Below are 19,027 nucleotides of genomic sequence, written 5' to 3'. Positions count from 1 at the left end.
CAGCTTTAACTCATCAAAAACTGCTGTATCTTGCAAAGAAAATATGTATGCTCTTACAGAAGAATTCAGAATTACCGAAATTATAAAACTGTGTGCCATACTGGGACCTGAACCTGAAATCTTGCCTTTTGTGGGCAATGCTAATCTTGACTGAGCTATTCAGGTACGACTCATGACCCATCCTTGTAGCTTCATTTGTGCCAGTACTTTTCTCATATTTTCTGTTCTTCATATAAGCTTTTCTGTGTAAACCTAAAAGGACTAGCATTCCTGAAAGGAACCATGTCATGGAGCAATGACCACAGCCAAGGAGTTGAATCTGTGAGTGTAGACTGAGTGTCATACTGGGGTAAATCAGTTGGTAAGATTAGATATAGGTTTGAGTCCCAGTTAAGCAAGAAGTTTCATATCCGTGCACACTCTTCTGCAGAGTGAAAGGTTAATTCTGCCTCAAAATTATTGATTATTTAGTTGTTAAAGGGCACATCTACCAGTTAAGATTGTTTGCACACAGTCAATAATTTTCAATAGATTCGATCTCAAACGGCATTTATTATCTGTCATATGTGCAGATGGTACACATCTTTTTAAGTGCTTAATTTGATTATCTTACATGTTAACTGTTAAAAGCTTCGCCACTTCACTGACATTTGGCACTATTCTTCCTCACATGTATAATTTAATGTGAGTGAAAATAGTTTTAGACTACAGGCCTTGTATATCACATGGGGAACCCAGATAGATATAGTTTATTTTATTTTAATTATTATTTGCATACGCAGTACCTCAGATTATCATTTGTCAAGATGAATGTAATATAATTCTACAATTTGCACAGTAATACAGAAACTAAACGATCGGAGTAAGCAACATGATTTTTCAACACACGGCTGGACATAAAATGTTTTATTTTTCTATCCCTCCCCTCTCACTTACTACTCTTTTTTGAGTGATCTTTAACATCACCATTTTCTAATGAGTACAATAGAGTGAGTCATATACACAATGTGTCAAAAGTTCTGGAATGGTTTGGATTAGGTAATGTCTCACTTGTTCTGCTTGAACAGTTTTTGACTTTCACATTGTCAAAATGACAAGTGTATGTCACTTGTTAACTACAGTGCTTATCATACAGATCTTTGCCTTGCAGCTGTATCACTAGTAAAAATTCAGCAACTGCAATGAAAATAATTTATAGACTTTAAAAATCTAAAAATATCTCATCAAAGTATGTTGTGCATGAAAGAAGACTTAAGTCACACACAGTTTACCTTTTAAATGTTTATATATGTTAAACACTGTGAATTTTCATATAAGTGTTGATTTTGGAGTAATGTTAATGGTAAATGTTACATGAGAATTAAATATGTAATAAAATATGAAGGAGATTGTATCAGTTACTGTTTTTGTGTTCTTCAGTCCAAAGACTTGCTTGATGCTGCTCTCTTGCTAGTCTATCCTGTGCAAATGTCTTTATGTCTGAATAACTACTGTCAACCCTCATCCATATGAACCATCTTACTGTATTTAGGCATGCCCTTACCTCCATTGCCTCAATGATTATTTCCTGAGGCCTCAGGATGTGTTCTATTAACCGATCTCTTCTATTAGTCAATTTTGCCATAAATTTCTTTTCCTTCCAATTAAATTCTTTTCCTGCTCATTAGTTATTTGACCTACTTACCTAATCTTCAGCATTTTTCTATAGCACTCTATTTCAAAAGCATCTAATCTCTTTTTGTCTGAGCTGTTTATCGTCCACATTTCATTTCCGTACAAGGTTATGCTCCAGACAAATGCCGTAAGAAAAGACTTCATAGTATTTAATTTTACATTAGATGTTAACAAATTCCTCTTTTTCAAAAATGCTTTCTTTGCTGTTGCCAGTCTTCATTTTCAGCTTTTTATTTCTTAATCTAATCCTCTCACCATCATCTGATTTAATTTGAGTACATTCTGTTGCCTGTGTTTATATTTGTTGATGTTCATCTTGCAACCTCTTTTCTCAGACACTATTCATTCCATTCAATTGATCTTCCAAGTCCTTTGCTGGCCCTGACAGAATTACAATGCGATCAGAAAACCTCAAAGTTTTTATTTCTTCTCGCTGAACTTTAATTCTCATTTCAAACTTCTCCTTGGTTTCCTTTACACCTTGCTTGAATGTACTGATTGAACAGCTTCGGGGACTGGCTACAATCATGTCCCTGTCACATCTCAACTACTGTTTCCTTTCAGATCCTTTGATCCACATTACTGCATTCTGGTTTCTGTACAAGTTGTAAGTAACCTTTTGCACACTGTATTTTATCCCTGCTATCTTCAAAATGTCGGAGAGTGCAGTACAGTCAGCATCATCAAAAACTTTCTCTAAATCTACAAACGCTATAAATGTAGATTTGTATTTCTTCAGCCTACTTCTAAGATAAGTTGTTGAATCAGTATTGCCTCACATGTTCCTAACATTTCTCTGGAAACCAAAGTGATCCTTCTCAAGGTTGAATTTCAGGAGATTTTCCAGTCTTCTCTAAATAATTTCTGTCATTATTTTTGCAACCATGACTTATTAAGCATGTAGTTCAATACTCTTCACACCTGTCAGCACCTACCTATTTTGGAAGCCTTGTTTTGAATCAGATGTTTCAGTGCTGTGCCATATTTTTATTTTTTTGAATTTTGTAAAAACACCAGAATTATCAAAGAATAACAACAAAATTGGCAAAAAATGCCAAATTAAACTGAAAAATTACATCAAATTTGGCATATAATTATTGTTGGACATTTGATACGTGTTATAAAAATGTACATGTGTATGTTCCACGTCTCCTCCTATTAACCCACTGAACAGATTTCAACTAAACTTGATTAAACTGTTACTGTTCGGAACGATGTGCTGTGGGGGTAAGAACTATCTACATATCAAAGAGCTCAGTGTGTGAATTAAAAGACAATGTACGCATCGCTGTGCGAATACCCGTATGGTATTCATCCAGTATTTGACAATGAGAGCAAGTAGTGATTCACAGCAAACATTACAAATAGCTTTAAACCTTTATGAAACTTTCCTTTCTGACAACCCCTACACAATGATGAAAGGAAAAAAGCTTGAGGTTGGACTCCATTGGGAACCATGTGCTCAGTGACTGCAATTTTAGTATTGTAACAAGAAAAATGGCAGCCTCAATCATAAGAGGTTTGAAATCATTCATTACAGCAAATCAGTTTCAGTTACTGTGTGACCATCTTCAGTGCAAGTATTTAAATCTTGAAGACTCATGGAGTAATAGCTCATATTACAATTTCAACATGGCGTCAATACGAAAAACATAGCAGCTACCAAACAAATTTTGAACTGAGTCTTCAAGACTAAAATATTTGTGCTGAAGATGGTTACACAGTGACTGAAATAGATTTGCCATAATAAATAGTTTCAAACTTCTTATACCTGTGGCCACCATTTTTCTTATTTATGATAGGAAAAAGTTTGTCTCTTAAGAAATATTTGCTATTCATCCATTAAAACTGCCGCCTGAAGCATGACGTTTTAATTTATTACTTCTGTACTACTGTGTTCACAACACATTTTACAAACAAGATTTACATATCCTACTGAATGTACCTGCAAAGTAAACATTGTACCAACACATTTCAGGAGTTACAACATCATTAACATTGAGATGCATGAAAATGAGACTGCAGGGCGAAATTTGGAAGAAATACAGGTGGAATATGTGTACAAATACTTGTGAAATAATTTAAATAGATGTGAAATGTATTTGACATGTGCATACACATGCAAACCACATCTAGAAAGCTTATCCTAAACCCCCATAATATTTCCAATAAAATTTGATACACACGTTAGTTATGATCTGGTGCCAAAAAGAACCATCAGCTTCCTATTGGGGTGGGGGTGACAACATGGAGAAAGTGGGGAGGAGGAGCAGGAAGAGATGGACAGGCAAAGAAGGGGAAGGAGAAGATGGATGCAGTTGGGGAAGGGAGAGAAGATCAGAGGGGGAGGAGAAGATGGTCAGAGAGAGGTGGAGAGGAGGAGGAGACGAACTAATAGAAGATTGGAATAAATACATACCCAGGCAATGCCAGGTACTCAGGGGGGGAGGAGGTGAGCTACACTGCATATAAGAAGGCCACATCTTTCTTCCTCACCTCAGTGACACCATCTGCGTTCCGAAAGATGTATCTGAGGGCTTAATTTGAGCATAGTTTGCCGATAGAAAGAAATTAGGTGTGAGGTTACAGCTATTGTATCAGTACAGACAGTAGGCTAAAGAGAGATAAAAAGGTAATGTTCTTGGAGATAGTCCCATTTAATTTGGGATTCAGAGATAGCTGCATGGACATCACACATTAATTTTAAACACCAAAATTTGCTCACATGTTAGTGTCACTGGCTGTTATATATTCTCATTTTTTCGCCTGCAAATTATCTGTGGTTTTGTTAGTGAATGATCACCAGTAGTACTCTTAAATATATACTTTCTTGACACTACATTTAAACTAATCAGTGAGAAATCAAAGTAGATTTTGGCCTTTAGATGTAACCCTTCTGTGAAATGCAGCAGTTGCTTCTTCCTTGGTGGTAGGTACTTTCATAGAGCACATTTGATACTGGAAACAGGAAATTATCTGTCTGTTGTCACGTTATACTTCGATTATAGAAATTTGTGCTACTGCAGTTATTACACAAGAAAATGGATTGTTTGACAAAAAGTGTGAAATTTCTCCTTCCACTAAACTCTCCATCAGGGTTAGTTTATTGTAGTAGTTGTGCCAGGCTAGTAACGCAGTGGATCAGGAGAGAACGCATCCTCTGTATGGGCACAGACTGCACCCAGAATGACTGAAGTCAAGGAGATGTTTTCTTAGAACATAGACCACACTTAGAAACACTGCCATAAAAGTTAGATTGCAATTTTGGAGGACTATGATCTACCTTCCCCCTGGCTGGAAAAGAGTTTCAGAAACTCTACCTCCTGGGCATGATGAGGAGTGGATACCTTAGAAGTCCCTGAGTAGACTGAGATTTGGAGTTGGCCTATCAAACATTAATTTAACAAGATGGGGCTTCACTGATAAAGATGATATTCAGGGTGACTGTGTAGAAGACCAGGCTGTTCATCATACGCTTTAACGCTGACTGTGACCAGCCTCCTGCACAGAATATGTTCATCAAGGAACAGAAAATGCATTGAAGCTGGCCAAGTTTTGGGAAAAAGTAATAAGCTATAATTGTGTATAATACATATGTTTTTAATAGGAGTGTAAATATATCTTATTGTTAAGAATTTTTTGTAATGTGCCGAAACTGTTGCTGATCCCCTGAGAGACTCTATAGAGAAACAGAAAAAGGCGTGAAGAAGAAGCGTGGCATAATGCTGAATTAATTTGTTTTCATTCAGTACAAAAGATTTTGTGTTTGTATTAAAGCATATTGCCATGAAAGTGGAGTCAGTCAGCTCTGACTGCATACAAATGATAAATAATTATTTTGTTCTATGGCTTGTATTTCACTCATGATATTTCCACATACAAGAATTTTGTTGTTTGATAAGCTGCATGATATAATTTTGTCAAGATGCACAGGTATCCTGAACTTGTGAGCCATTATACTGAAGTTTATTCAGTGTGCAGATCGGGACTTGAAAAAATAGCTGCTTGGATGTGCAAAAGTGCAAAACTCTACTGATGGAATGAAAACTTTCTGCCAACGAATATTTATACCCTTTACATCCCTGTTAAAATCTCCAGTAAATTTTGAAGAGAATAATGCAAATTTTGAATGGTTTTTGTAATGAATTTTCGTCAAAATACTATAGAAATCATTGACCGATTTATGAAGAATAGACCTCATTAGAGGTTGCTTGTAATTGCGAGCATTGTGCTGTAGGTAAAGAAGTTTGCCAAACTTTGATGTTGATCCCGTATTCCATTGAGATGCATTAGTTACTCACATACCCAATGAAAACAGTGTGACTCAATGTTTTACCCATTGACCTAATTTTGAACCACTTATTATTGAGGACTTTAGTTCACTGTGAAGCATTTCCTCCATTATTCCCGAACAGTTCCATCTCATTTGTGTAATAACCATGTTATGGGACAACACTCATGACAATACCATGCCAGGAGATTTGCTAAGCAAATCATAACAAAGAACAGAAGTCCTCCTTTTTAAATCGCCATTTTACAGTAATTCACTGTTCTTGGATAGAACACACTGAAAGTTTACCAGGAAATTCTAGGGTTTATGTGCTCCAGATCAAGTAGATGTGCAAAAAATTGCTGCAGGAACTACTACAGCTCCTATTTGGAGAGCATCTCAGTGTAATTAACCCAAATAAAGTACACCTCTGAAATTGTCAATGAAGTGTGCACCAGTGTCACTGTGGCCATCAGTTATTTGTTGGAGAAATTGTCTGGGTGTAAAATATTTTATAATGATATTGGACTCTCAGATATTAAACACTTTTTATTTCACTTCTGTCACATACTTTTTCAGTCCCTATTAATATTAATGCATCCAAAACTCGAGACTAGTGAAAAACTGTCATGGAAGATTTTCAGTGATATAACTTGAATGTGATCCAGATTTAAAGACTTTATTTGCAGTTTAATTTCATGAAGATGCTAGTCATTTAATTAAATGCATGTATTACACAAATATTTTGAAATGTTCCAAATTACTTATAAATCCATTAATAAATTATTTCCACACTCGTGGAATATGGAGTACAATGTTATTGACAACTGCCTCGCCTCTTCTATTAGGAACAGCTGTATTGCAACAATGACCATTCTTGCAGTGGACAATTGTATTTTCTTCAACACTGTCTGAAGATTCGTCAGACTCGTAATTTTTACCACTGCAGGAACATCAGTTTCAGGTTCACTTTCATCAGGGAAGTCGTTTGTCACTTTCAAGACTGAGTTCATCTAAAAATGCTTCCCATATAGCATCTGCCGTTAGTAAAATGTCACTTCTACGTGCTGTTTCCACATAAACATTTTTCACACTTAGTGACAGAACAGTTACACAGTGTGTACTCCAGGGTCACAGGGACCCTTAAAAAAATCTGTCTGCCACATTAATTAAACAGCAATGTTCCAAAACTAAGAACATTAGTCCTCTACTAGGTCTCACTCAATGCTGAATGGTCAGGCTGATCCTGATGTACCCTTCTAGGATTAAGGGACTATAAAATCGAACAGAGACCAAGTGAGTATAAGAATACTGTAGAACCATCCAGACTAAAAGTAACAGACAAGATGACTTTACTACATAGTCGACCATGAATCAGCTGCAAAACAAAAGAGGCTTTCACCATCAGTTCCCCATATTTTTTTAAAATGAAGAGTGGAGAATATTTTATATGCAGATAATGTTGAATGTGCTGCTAAGAAACAGTTGAGTAGTGTACGAGGCATCAACAATGACAGTTCACGTAATTCAGATAGAAGAAGAGATAATCAATATTATTCAGCACCCCAGAGCTCTGGACATACCTTTCTTTTTGAGAAATGAGTAAGAAAATGGATATTTCTGTACTTTGTATAAGTGGCACAGTCAGATTATTCAGAGTGACATTTACTGCTGGTCAAGTAATTAAGGGACTAGTTGACATAACCAAATATATCCTGAGGCATATTGTATTCGGGACCACTTGGTGTGCAACTGATTAATACTAGTCCGCATCTCAAGGTCTTGTTCTGGCTTCCTGAGCCCGGTGTCCCGGGTTCAATTCCGGGTGGGGTCAGGGATTTTCCCCTGCCTCGAGATGACTGGGTGTTTGTGTTGTCCTCATCATTTCATCATCATTCATGAAAGCGGCGAAATTGGGCTGAGTAATGGTTGGGAATTTGTACGGACGCTGTTAACCGTGCAGTTGAGCGCCCCACATACCAAACATCATCATCCTGATTAATACTATTAAAGATAGAGGAAAGAAACACAAACATTGATCACTGCTTGAGGTAGCAAATGTTACTGGAGGATTCCATAGTCCAACTGAAGACTGTTAACTCTCTTTCCAGTAATAGATGTATTCGAAGATGAGGACAGGGTCAACCATGAGTGACTATAGATGACTGTGTGTATTTAAATCAGTATCGGCACTTTGCAGTGATGAACCATTGTTACAATTACTTTACCTACTTCTTAGCTACTCCACTTTTCCAAAAAGTGTTCTTTGCACTCTTGAGTCATGTAAACAATGATTGTCCTTTCCATCTTTGAGTTGTGTAAATAATAGTTAGAGAAAACTACATCAGTACGTATGCCTTAGTCAGTTTGTGCAGCAATCATATCCCTTATGAAGCTAAAGTTTTATCTGTTCAACAGTTCTGATACACAGCCTACATACCTGGTATGAAGTCTTATAATGGTCCACAAAGTGAAAGAATGCTGAAATACAGTGTGTAATGTTGACATTTTAGTAAACTATTTATGGACTGACACATATTACAGTGTGTCTTGAAAACACAAATTAAGTGGAGACAATTGATTAATGATTGTCCTATAATGTCAGATAAGAAGTGGTACGTGAAAGTCTGTCGTTCATTCAAAGGTCAAACTGGAGTAAATGCAGGGTTCTGTTCTTTTTCTGAAGAGAATTCCATGCTGCAGCATGGAGATTGTGGATTAGTACTCATACTTTCTGCTTGTCGTGCAGTTTATCTGAAATTTAAACCTATGGCTGTTGTTTTAATTAATTTTGTGTCTGTGACTTCCAGATTATCTGGTGATATCAGGAAACAGGTTTTTTTACGTAATGAAAATTTTTACATTTGTGCAAATACTTCAGGGCAAAGTGAGTGAGTAAGTGAATGTGTGTACTTCAGTGCTGATCTTCAGTTTTTAAGATGAGCAAAGGTATCCGTAGGTTTTTAAATTGTAAATACATACGGCATACAGACACTTTCAGATGAATGTGCAAAGAAGTCTTTGTACAGAAACACAGTGTCTGTACTATGTTGATTTGTTGACAGTAGCCAGGCTTGGAGAGCAGGTTACTGCTGTGTTATAGGATTAATGATGGGCTCTGTGAAAACAGTAGTTCCACATGAATTGAAGAAATCTGAGATTAAGAGAGAGCTCTCCCTTTCCCTCTGATCTACCCTCTACCCTCTCCTCCCCCCCCCCCCCCCTCCCCCCCTTTCTCCCACAGTATAGTGTGAATAGTGTGATCTCAGTAAATTTGTTGGTTTGGGTCTTCTTTTGGCCATTCATATAAATACCAGGTGGTATTAAAGATAATTTATTATTAATATTTCCTGTTCACCTGATATTTTTATATCATATGCACATTTGGACTTGGTCTGCCACTGTGTAGGTTTTCTTGATTTTAGTGTGTCTTCCCAAGTGTAAAAATTATACTACAAAACGCTGTTCAACATGCACGAAGTTTTCCTGTTCAGTTATTATCTCAGTGGTTAAAATTTTGTACTAACAAAATTCAGTATGTGCACCCACTATTCTGAATGTTATTACCTTTTTGATGTGAATGTGAAAAGAATGAGGATATGTGAAATGAGAAGCACTGATCCACTGCTGGATAGGGGCTGTTCTCACATTGCTATGCTAAGATGATCATTAAAATAGATGATACTTTTACGTATGTTGGTACTGTTTTTGACATAGGAGATTTTGTAATTTTGCTTAGGATTTTGATTTGGTATTTTTTCCAAAAACTTGAAATAGTGATGGGGTGGATGATCCTACTATATGCTCTGCTTGTGAAACTACTTAGAGAATTTGAAAATTTAAAAAAAGTGTTTTATTTCTTATATTTTCTTTCATCTTTGACTAGTTTGAAAACTTTTAAGTATTTGATTTATCATCATTGTGTGCAATAATTGCATAAGATAATGTGTAGTTTGCTTAAATCCTAAATAGTAACCATTTAATTTTGATTTACAGAGAAGTACCTAATGCCAAACAGCACTACCACCCTTGTGAGTATAGCTGAGGAACGCTCTTTGTCCCCAGCTACTTTTACGCCAGCTCCTGTCATTGTGCAGGCTGCATACTCTAATTACAGGTGGGTATATGCAATTATTTACAACAAATGTTCACATATCACAAATTAATTCATTTTCTGTTTGATAGAACTGAAATATAACTGCTTTATTGTTGCCTGCAAGGGACACGGTGATTGCAGTGGAAATTTGTGGTATTAATTCTCGTGTAACCTATACTTTTCTTAGAATCTCATCGATTTTGCTCTTACCGTATGGATTATAACAAAATTGCGACTGGAAATTGAGTACAACATACACAATGAAAAGAGGGACTTGAAACAAAATTTGTCAGCTGAAACACCTACAAAAAATAACTGTACAGTGTATGTTCAAATTAATGCTGTGTCATAGATAATGATTAATAAGTTGTGAACTTTACTGGTTTAGCTTGTTTTCTGAATTAAGTTGTTTTCTTTTAATGGGGTGCCAGACCTGTTGTAGCAATGCAAATAGAAGGTGTTAAAAGCATAATGAAGATAAGGCAAGGAAGAATGCATGTAGAGAAGAAATATATAACAAAGAGGGAAGATTGGAATTACAGAAACACTATTTTAGTGAAAACATCTTGTCTGTCAACAGATATCATGCTGCATTAAAAATCAGTAACCTGTAATGTATCATCAGCAGAACTGTCATGAAGGCTTTAATTATCGGACAAGTTAATTTATAATCAAAGCACAAAACTTGTAGTTAGGCCAACTTACCTACATTAGAGTTCACCATTTTGCCTTCCAGAACTCTATGTTTCCAAAGCAATTTATGCAGTGGTAATTGTACTTCATGTTGCATTTCTTGCTTATATAACTTGATTGATTGATGTTGTAATGCTGATTTTATTTTGTAACTTGCAGTAACTCATACGTCACAACTACAACCTCAGCTGAACAATCTCCCCAGCAAACAACTGTTAAGAGGGAACTTGAGGTGGTTGAGGAGGCTGACACAACACTAGAAGAAGAAAGTAAAAAGAAGATGAGGATTGAGAACAGTCAAGATGTCTCAGGAGATAAATGATGAATGTTTGAGACATTTGTGTGGTGAAGAACAGCATGTTCTAGTCCACTTCATACGGTACCAAGTGTAGTTCTCATTTAATAGTGAACACTGTTATCATGACTGACTGTTACATCAATTTTAAATCCTTTCTTAACTCAGTTTATTTTTAAATGTCAGCAGTTGTTCCTTCCCTGTCCTATCCTTCCCTCTTCATTCATTTTATACCTAGTTTATTAGGATTGTGTGACATCAATAGTGTAAACAGTGGATTAATTGTCACAAAGTACAAGGAGTTTAATTTTTGTAGCAGAAACCTGTTATTGGCCGCAGGTGAGGCCAATGTTATTATGAATCAGTATTTTGCTTGTTTGTGTTATACAAGGAAAAGAGGTACTGGTAAAGGCTAGCACAGAATTCTTTACCTTCTTTGGTTCCTGTTCTTAAGTAAAAGTTTTAAGTTGCAACTCAGAGTCACTTCATTGATTATGAAGAAATCCTTATTGTACTTGTATTTCCAGGAACAAAATGCAAGTAACACCAGTACAAATCTGAATGAATCCTACAGTAATTTTTTAGTTCTTTTTTGAAAATGTGAGTGCAGTGGGTATATTTGACTTTTCTTGTAACAGAAAATGAAATGTCTGATGTTTTTCATGCGAATAGTTTACACTATAAAAATATTATAATCTTAAATATAAAAAAAACTTATCACTGAGAACAAAACGCCATGATAAAATGCTTTTTGGTATGAAGTAAACACCTGAAGCATTCACAAGTGCTGAAAAAACCTTGCCTTAAAATATTTAATCATTCAAAATGAAATTCAGCAGAATATTCAATCCAAGACTCAACTGTGAATGAACTTGGGCATTACGTGTTAGAATAATGTGATCGTTGGAACTAGTTTTAACTTACGGTAAGGACGTAGAGTAAAAATTCTCAACTAATGATCATAAAATTATTTAGTTGCAGTTAGTTTTGAGTGAATTTTATACGAGACACATTTCAGTGATTTTCATTGAACTGAAATAGTTCAGCATCCATGTGAGAGCTTTTAGTTATACTTATTTTTCAATTTAAAGTTTCTGTTACAGAAATTTCTCAATCGTTATGCAAATATGAACTACAGCAAGAACTGTAGACAGGTATGTGGAAGTTTATCTTGCTTATTTATAATGTTCCACAATGCAAAATGTAGGAAAAGAAAATATAACATTTGTATACATTTAATGTTTACAGACTGCAGCCTCATACATAATCACCAGATTAATAGTTATTGGAAGTGGAAAATTTTTATAAATGGCTAAATATATGCATTATGAGAAGAAATAGTTTCTTTAAAAATAAAAGCCTATACCAGTTTTGTTTTTTACTGTATTCAGATGTATTAGTAGATGTGACACCTTTAATAATAATGATACCATTGTTAACAATTTCTCAGTTCTGCCTTAAACTTGTTAATGGTGACTACACTAAGCAATGCAATAACTGTTGTTTCATCACATGGTGCTAGTGTGCTGTTGAAGCTGTGATGTCTCATTGCTTTCATGCTGTGCAGTTTGAAGGTCCATACTGAAGGAAATTGTTCTACATTGTGGTTCCTTCCCCTTATCATAACAATTTGATGTACATATATTTTGGAAGTTCAGAATTAACTGATACTATGTTACATCTACCAAATACTGAAATAAAATCTGTGGCGCTTTATTGTTGGAAAGAAGATATTAAAGTACAATGTTAGATGAAATGCTTTTAGGACACCAGGTCTTGTTAACACAACTTGTTGTGGGGAAGAATAACTTTTGTGTCATATTTTGTCAAATAATGTAGATTTGCTTGTACAACGTTGTAAATGTTATGATTCTTTTGTTAGGTAAAGAGTGAAAAATGAGATACCATTATTTACTTATGAATATATATATGGTAACATGTATAGATTTATAGTGTCTTCATTGTTTCTTATTTCTGTGATTGGTACACTAGTGAAGAGATTATTTTGAAAAGTGTGATTGTTTCTTGTGCTCATTAGTTTCAGTCCTTGTTATAAATTCTGAATTCTATGTATATTTTTACATGCATTCAGTAGCTGCTTGTGGCGTGGAATATACATGTCATTACACCACACAGAAAATTTACTAAATGCTTAAAATAATTGTAGAATATTCATCCTGAATGCAGGTCCCTTATTCTGTATATATCATTGTAGATAGACACTTTCAACAGCTGTTGTTTATTTTAATAATAAAAGTCCTTTAAAATAATGGAACAGTAACTTAGACAACACACCTGTAGTCACATATTCTTGTTCTGTTTCTGAGTGCTATTGTTTGACAAGAATTACATTAATCTCTCTGTCTCTCTCTCAAGTAAAAAGTATCCAGAAATAAAACTAAAAACAGTCGGCAGTGCTGAGAAGATTGCTTTGAAGACTCATTGCTGTACACACCATATCCTAACAAATGTATTGTGCCCCTACTCTATTATGATGTAGTCAAGTTATTCAGCAAACATAGTGCATGAGGAAAACTGTGAAATAGCTTGGCATTTTTGGTACTCCCAAACTTTCCCAAAGGTAAGTTTTACATTAATTCTATCACTACAGAAAATGATGATCAATTGTTACTTAAACACACATACTGATATCAGATGTTAATGGCTCACAGTTAATGATTATCATCATCTCCTTGTGTCTTCTTCTTTGGAATATTTTGTGTCAGAAAAATTTGCATATGCTATTAAAATGGCTTTTTAATTTTCCATTCCACTTTTAATCTCTTATTTCAAATTTATGCCTCTTCTCACTCTCTTCTTCCTACATTAGTGGATGACCCTCTAGAAACTTGATATTTAAACAGCTGCTTTGTTTTATTCAGCATGGAGAGTAAGAGTATAATTCACTGTAGAGGCTTTCAGGGCAGGGTACTGGCATGGCTACATTTACACTGGCTAACTTTTAACCTCTTTTTTTTATCAATATTTGGAAGCCAGAACAATTTTTTAACTTGTGTATGCAGCCCATAATTTGTCAGCTTAGTTTCTGTTTCTGACTAGAACATCAACTATGTATACTGACTTCATGCTGCGAGGAAAATAAGATTTAGTTGACTAGTTAATAGCAACAGAGGCTGTTGATAAGCCAACCTCACCACTATAACTTTCTCTCAAAAGTACTAGTCTCAGAGTATTGTGGAAGACCCATATCAGAGTTGGGAAGTATTGCTTGAATGGCATACAGCCCATGTCTTGCAATAGACAGGTTTTGAATCCTGGTTTTAACTTGCCACACTTGTTCAGTCGAGCATATGCTCTCTGTAGATTGCAGTTTTCATTTATCTCAATTGAAAGCAGATTTACCAAAAGAGTCATCTAACTATAACCTCTGAGGTTGGTTGATGTGGGAGAGGGGACCAAACAGCGAGGTCGTTGATCCCATCGAATGAGGGTAGGATGGCAAAGGCTATCAGCCATGTCGTGTCAAAGGAATCATCCCTGCATTTTCCTGAAGCGATTCAGGGAAATCACAGGAAACCTAAATCAAGATGGCTGGACGAAAATTTGAACTGATGTCCTCCCAAATGTGAGCCCAGTGTGCTAACCACTGCGTCATGTCGCTCGGTAAGCTCTGAGGATAAATTGTATTTATTGCTTCAGTAATGTGAAAGCAACATTTGCCAAGTTTCCTTAGAAAAGATTGTATGCAACTACCAAAAGAAAATGCCATGTACAAAGTTCTAACATTAATAATAGTGAGAAAAAGATAGATTGATAATATTAAAACAAGATTGACACAGTCCTGTATGTCATGAATTAGATTCAATGTATATATCAGTCCGGAATTTTCAAAGTGATTTGTGCTGTGAGCTAATAATGGATGTGTTCACATTTAGTCTGCATGGATGCCTTTGCTGAATTGCACATTCAGTTTGTTTGTTTGTTAATTGAAATCATTAGCATGTTACTGCACAAAACTGTTAAGGGTTCCTTTTATAAAGCTTGCGAGACAGCAGGCAGGTAGCTACATCCTAGATAATTTTGTGTGTTCAGTATGGAATTATTGAAACATATCTACATGATTTAAGAATCTGACTGCAAAAAACTCTAAGAGCCACAGGAAAAAGTAGTACATTATTGTGTAGTTTTAAACGGATGTTATCAGTGCACAATGTAGCTGTCATATGCAACATGAAAAATGTGTGTTCAGCTGGCAGAGTGTGACTGCACAGGTGTATGTTGTGTGTGTGTGTGTGTGTGTGTGTGTGTGTGTGTGTGTGTGTGTGTGTGTTGTTTTCGTTTACTGTGGCTTATTACAGGATTTTTCCAAAATCTACCAAATTTTCTTTCTTTTTTTGTGCACCTGTTGACTGCTCAGCTTCTCCTATTCACTGAATGGTCTCTTGTACTCTTAAATTATTTATTTGTATTCTTTTTCCACACAACTCCCAAACATGTGACAGGAATTATATCTTGCAGCTGGTATGATCTTGGAGAAAAATTCACTTAGAATTTTGGTAGGTAACTAATGAAAGTTGTACAAGAGGAGAGTCATCCCAGCTCTAATGGTCCATTTTCTTACTAGTAAATTTTTTGGTTATTAGACCTGTTGGTTGATATGTGGTATGACATCTCCTGTGAACTGTCACAAATTTATTCTCATTTTGCAAATTCTCTATTGACTGGTGTATGTCTTTTTTATGTATACCTGGTAGTTGTCATACAGTTATATATTATGAAGTTTAGGTTAGATATTATGTTCACTTGAGAAATATGGTATGAGAAGATCCTTGTACATATGGAGTACAGTATGAATATGTAGGATTTAATGAACAACCCGGTATTTCAGTATTACAGTGTACCTTGAGAATAGCAGTAGGTTCTTCTACTGAACGTCTACACACCTTCATTTTCGGGAGATTTGTAAACAATTAATGCACCTGAAGAAACTCAAATACACTTTCCTAGTGTCTCATAAAGATTTTAATTTGTAAATTAATATATTAGAGAAGATAAACATCTTTGCCAATATCACTAATAATAACATTTAATCTTGGTTACTGGTTTTGGTAGTCAATGTTAGCATCTTCAGATCTGGGAAGCACTTATATTTTGTAGCTACATACAAAGCATTTGTAACAAGCAGTATCAGGTACAATATGATATGTTGTGTTGTTGTGGTCTTCAGTCCTGAGACTGGTTTGATGCAGCTCTCCATGCTACTCTATCCTGTGCAAGCTTTTTCATCTCCCAGTACCTACTGCAACCTACATCCTTCTGAATCTGCTTAGTGTATTCATCTCTTGGTCTCCCTCTACGATTTTTACCCTCCATGCTGCCCTCCAATACTAAATTGGTGATCCCTTGATGCCTCAGAACATGTCCTACCAACCGATCCCTTCTTCTGGTCAAGTTGTGCCACAAACTTCTCTTCTCCCCAATCCTATTCAATACTTCCTCATTAGTTATGTGATCTACCCATCTAATCTTCAGCATTCTTCTGTAGCACCACATTTCGAAAGCTTCTATTCTCTTCTTGTCCAAACTATTTATCGTCCATGTTTCACTTCCATACATGGCTACAATCCATACGAATACTTTCAGAAATGACTTCCTGACACTTAAATCTATACTGGATGTTAACAAATTTCTCTTCTTCAGAAACGCAAATATGATATACAAACCAGAAATACAGTATTAGCTGCAGACACTTCTTGTTGAAAAGAATTTGAGAGCGGAATTTTATAATTTTCTGCTGCAGTGTGAAGTGTGCTTCCCTTAGCACCTGTCGTGGACTAGTAACCTTTAGGTTACTCATTTTGAGCTGCAGGGGGTGATCTGTGATAATAGATTAGAGAAGATAAAGTTCTTTGCCAAGATCGCTAATAATAATCGTTACTCTCAATAACTGGTTTCAGTAATCAGTGTTGCCATTTTCAGATCTGGAAAGCATTTATACATTCATGCAGCTAATGTAGTATTTCTGGTTTTTCTTTTATATTGTATCTGATACTGTAGACTACAACTGCTTTGCATATAGTTACACTGTATAAATGCTTTCCAGATCAGAAGATGGTAACATTTATTACTGAAACTGGTTATTGAGAATGAAGGTTATTATTAGCAACTTTGGCAAAGAAAGTTTATCTTCTCTAATCTATTAACACAGATTGCCTTCTTGCAACTCAAAATTAGTAAACTAAAGAAATTTACAGATGTTATTTACACTGAATAGTCAAAGAAACTGGTACACCTTCCTAATATCATGTAGGGCCCGTGCGAGCACGCAGAAGTGCCGTAACACGATGTGGCATGGACTTGACTGATGTCTGAAGTAGTGCAGGAGAGAACTGACACCATGAATCCTTCAAGGCTGTCCATAAATCCATAAGAGTAAGAGGGGGTGGAGATCTCTTCTGAACAGCACATTGCAATGTATCCCGAATATCCTCAATAATGTTCATGTCTGGGGAGTTCGTTGGCCAGCGTAAGTGTTTAAACTCAGAAGAGTGTTCCTGCAGCCACTCTGTAGCAATTCTAGATGTGTGGGGTGTCGCATTGTCCTGCTGGAATTGCTCAAGTCTATTGGAATGCACAATGTACATGAATGGATTCAGGTGATCAATCAGGATGCTTACATACATGTCACCTGTCATAGTCATATCTAGACATATCAAGGGTCCAGTTGCACACAGCCCACACCATTACAGAGCCTCCACCGGCTTGAACAGTCTCTTGCCAACTTACAGGGTCCATGGATTTATGAGAATGTCTCTGTGCCTGTACGCGTCCATCTGCTCGATACAATTTGGAATGAGACCCGTCCGACCAGGCAACGTGTGTCCAGTCATCAACAGTCCAATGTCGGTGTTCATGAACCCAGGTGAGGCATAAAGCTTGTGTCATGCAGTCATCAAGGGTACACGAGTGGGCCTTCAGCCTTGAGAGCCCATATTGATGATGTTTCGTTGAATGGCTCGCACACTGTAACTTGTTGATGGCCCAGCATTGAAATCTGAAGCAATTTGCAGGAGGGTTGCACTTCTGTGACATTAAGCAATTCTCTTGAGTTGTAGTTGGTCCCATTCTTGCAGGATCTTTTTCCAGCTGCAGCAATGTTGGAGATTTGATGTTTTACCAGATACCTTATGTTCACGGTACAACCGTGTAATGGTCTTCGGGAAAATCCCCTCTTCATCGCTACCTTGGACACGCTGTGCCCCATTGCTCGTGCACCGACTATATCACCACATTCAGACTTACTTAAAAATTGATAACCTGCCATCAAACCATCAGTAAACTGTGCCACACACTTGTTAGCTTATACAGGCATTGCTGACTAGGGCCATATTATGGCTGTTCATATATCCTTGATTTCAATCTGCATGCCTATACCAGTTTCTTTGGCACTTCAGTGTACAAAACAATACAATTTGTGTCACAGTGGTTTGTGATTTAGCAGCCAAATCCTGTTTATTGTGTGAAGAGTTCACTGCAAGACTGGTATCCTCCCCAATGTCTGCTGAAATATGACCAGCAGCTACTGTTCTTTGGCACAACCGTGTATTGGAGTTGGTTGGCATCTGTAAGCAAAAATATTCCATGGAGTGATACTTCATTTCTTTTGTTCCAAAACATATTTACTTGTCATTGGATTATCCCCAGCAACACAAATTCTATAAATTCAGTGCTGATCAGGCTAAACTATTATTTGAAAAATTTGGCAAACATACACCCCTTATTGTAATAAACAATGATAAAAGTGTACAGACTATTGAATTTCCATAACAGAATATAATATTTTCTTAACAACAATGACATTAACTCTTGAACATGTCTGTGGTATCCTAATGAATCTTGTTTTCAAGTTCTATGTGACAGACACAACGAACAATACAAATGTCTTATTTGCTATTATCCAACCAATTTTCTCCAGTGTAAGTTTAATCCAGAGTAGCACCAGTTTAATAACAATTATTCATTAGGATAACCTGGGGTC

The 19,027-nt window shown here is 36.2% G+C and overlaps 1 protein-coding gene across 1 annotated transcript in view; it reads left to right on the top strand.

Moving 5' to 3' along the window:
* Positions 1-13,298, top strand: part of LOC124589829 (forkhead box protein K2) — a 93,549-nt gene extending 80,251 nt beyond the window's left edge. The window contains exons 9-10 of the mRNA XM_047131603.1: positions 9,941-10,061; positions 10,893-13,298. Coding sequence (XP_046987559.1) covers positions 9,941-10,061; positions 10,893-11,055 — 284 coding nt within the window. The 3' untranslated portion in view covers positions 11,056-13,298. The remainder of the gene's footprint in view (positions 1-9,940; positions 10,062-10,892) is intronic.
* Positions 13,299-19,027: the final 5,729 nt, after the last annotated feature.

This window comes from Schistocerca americana, chromosome 2, assembly GCF_021461395.2.
Source record: "Schistocerca americana isolate TAMUIC-IGC-003095 chromosome 2, iqSchAmer2.1, whole genome shotgun sequence".
NCBI classification, from domain to species: domain Eukaryota; kingdom Metazoa; phylum Arthropoda; class Insecta; order Orthoptera; family Acrididae; genus Schistocerca; species Schistocerca americana.
Note: the sequence above shows the minus strand (reverse complement) of the source record. Positions and strands in the feature narration are given on the sequence as shown.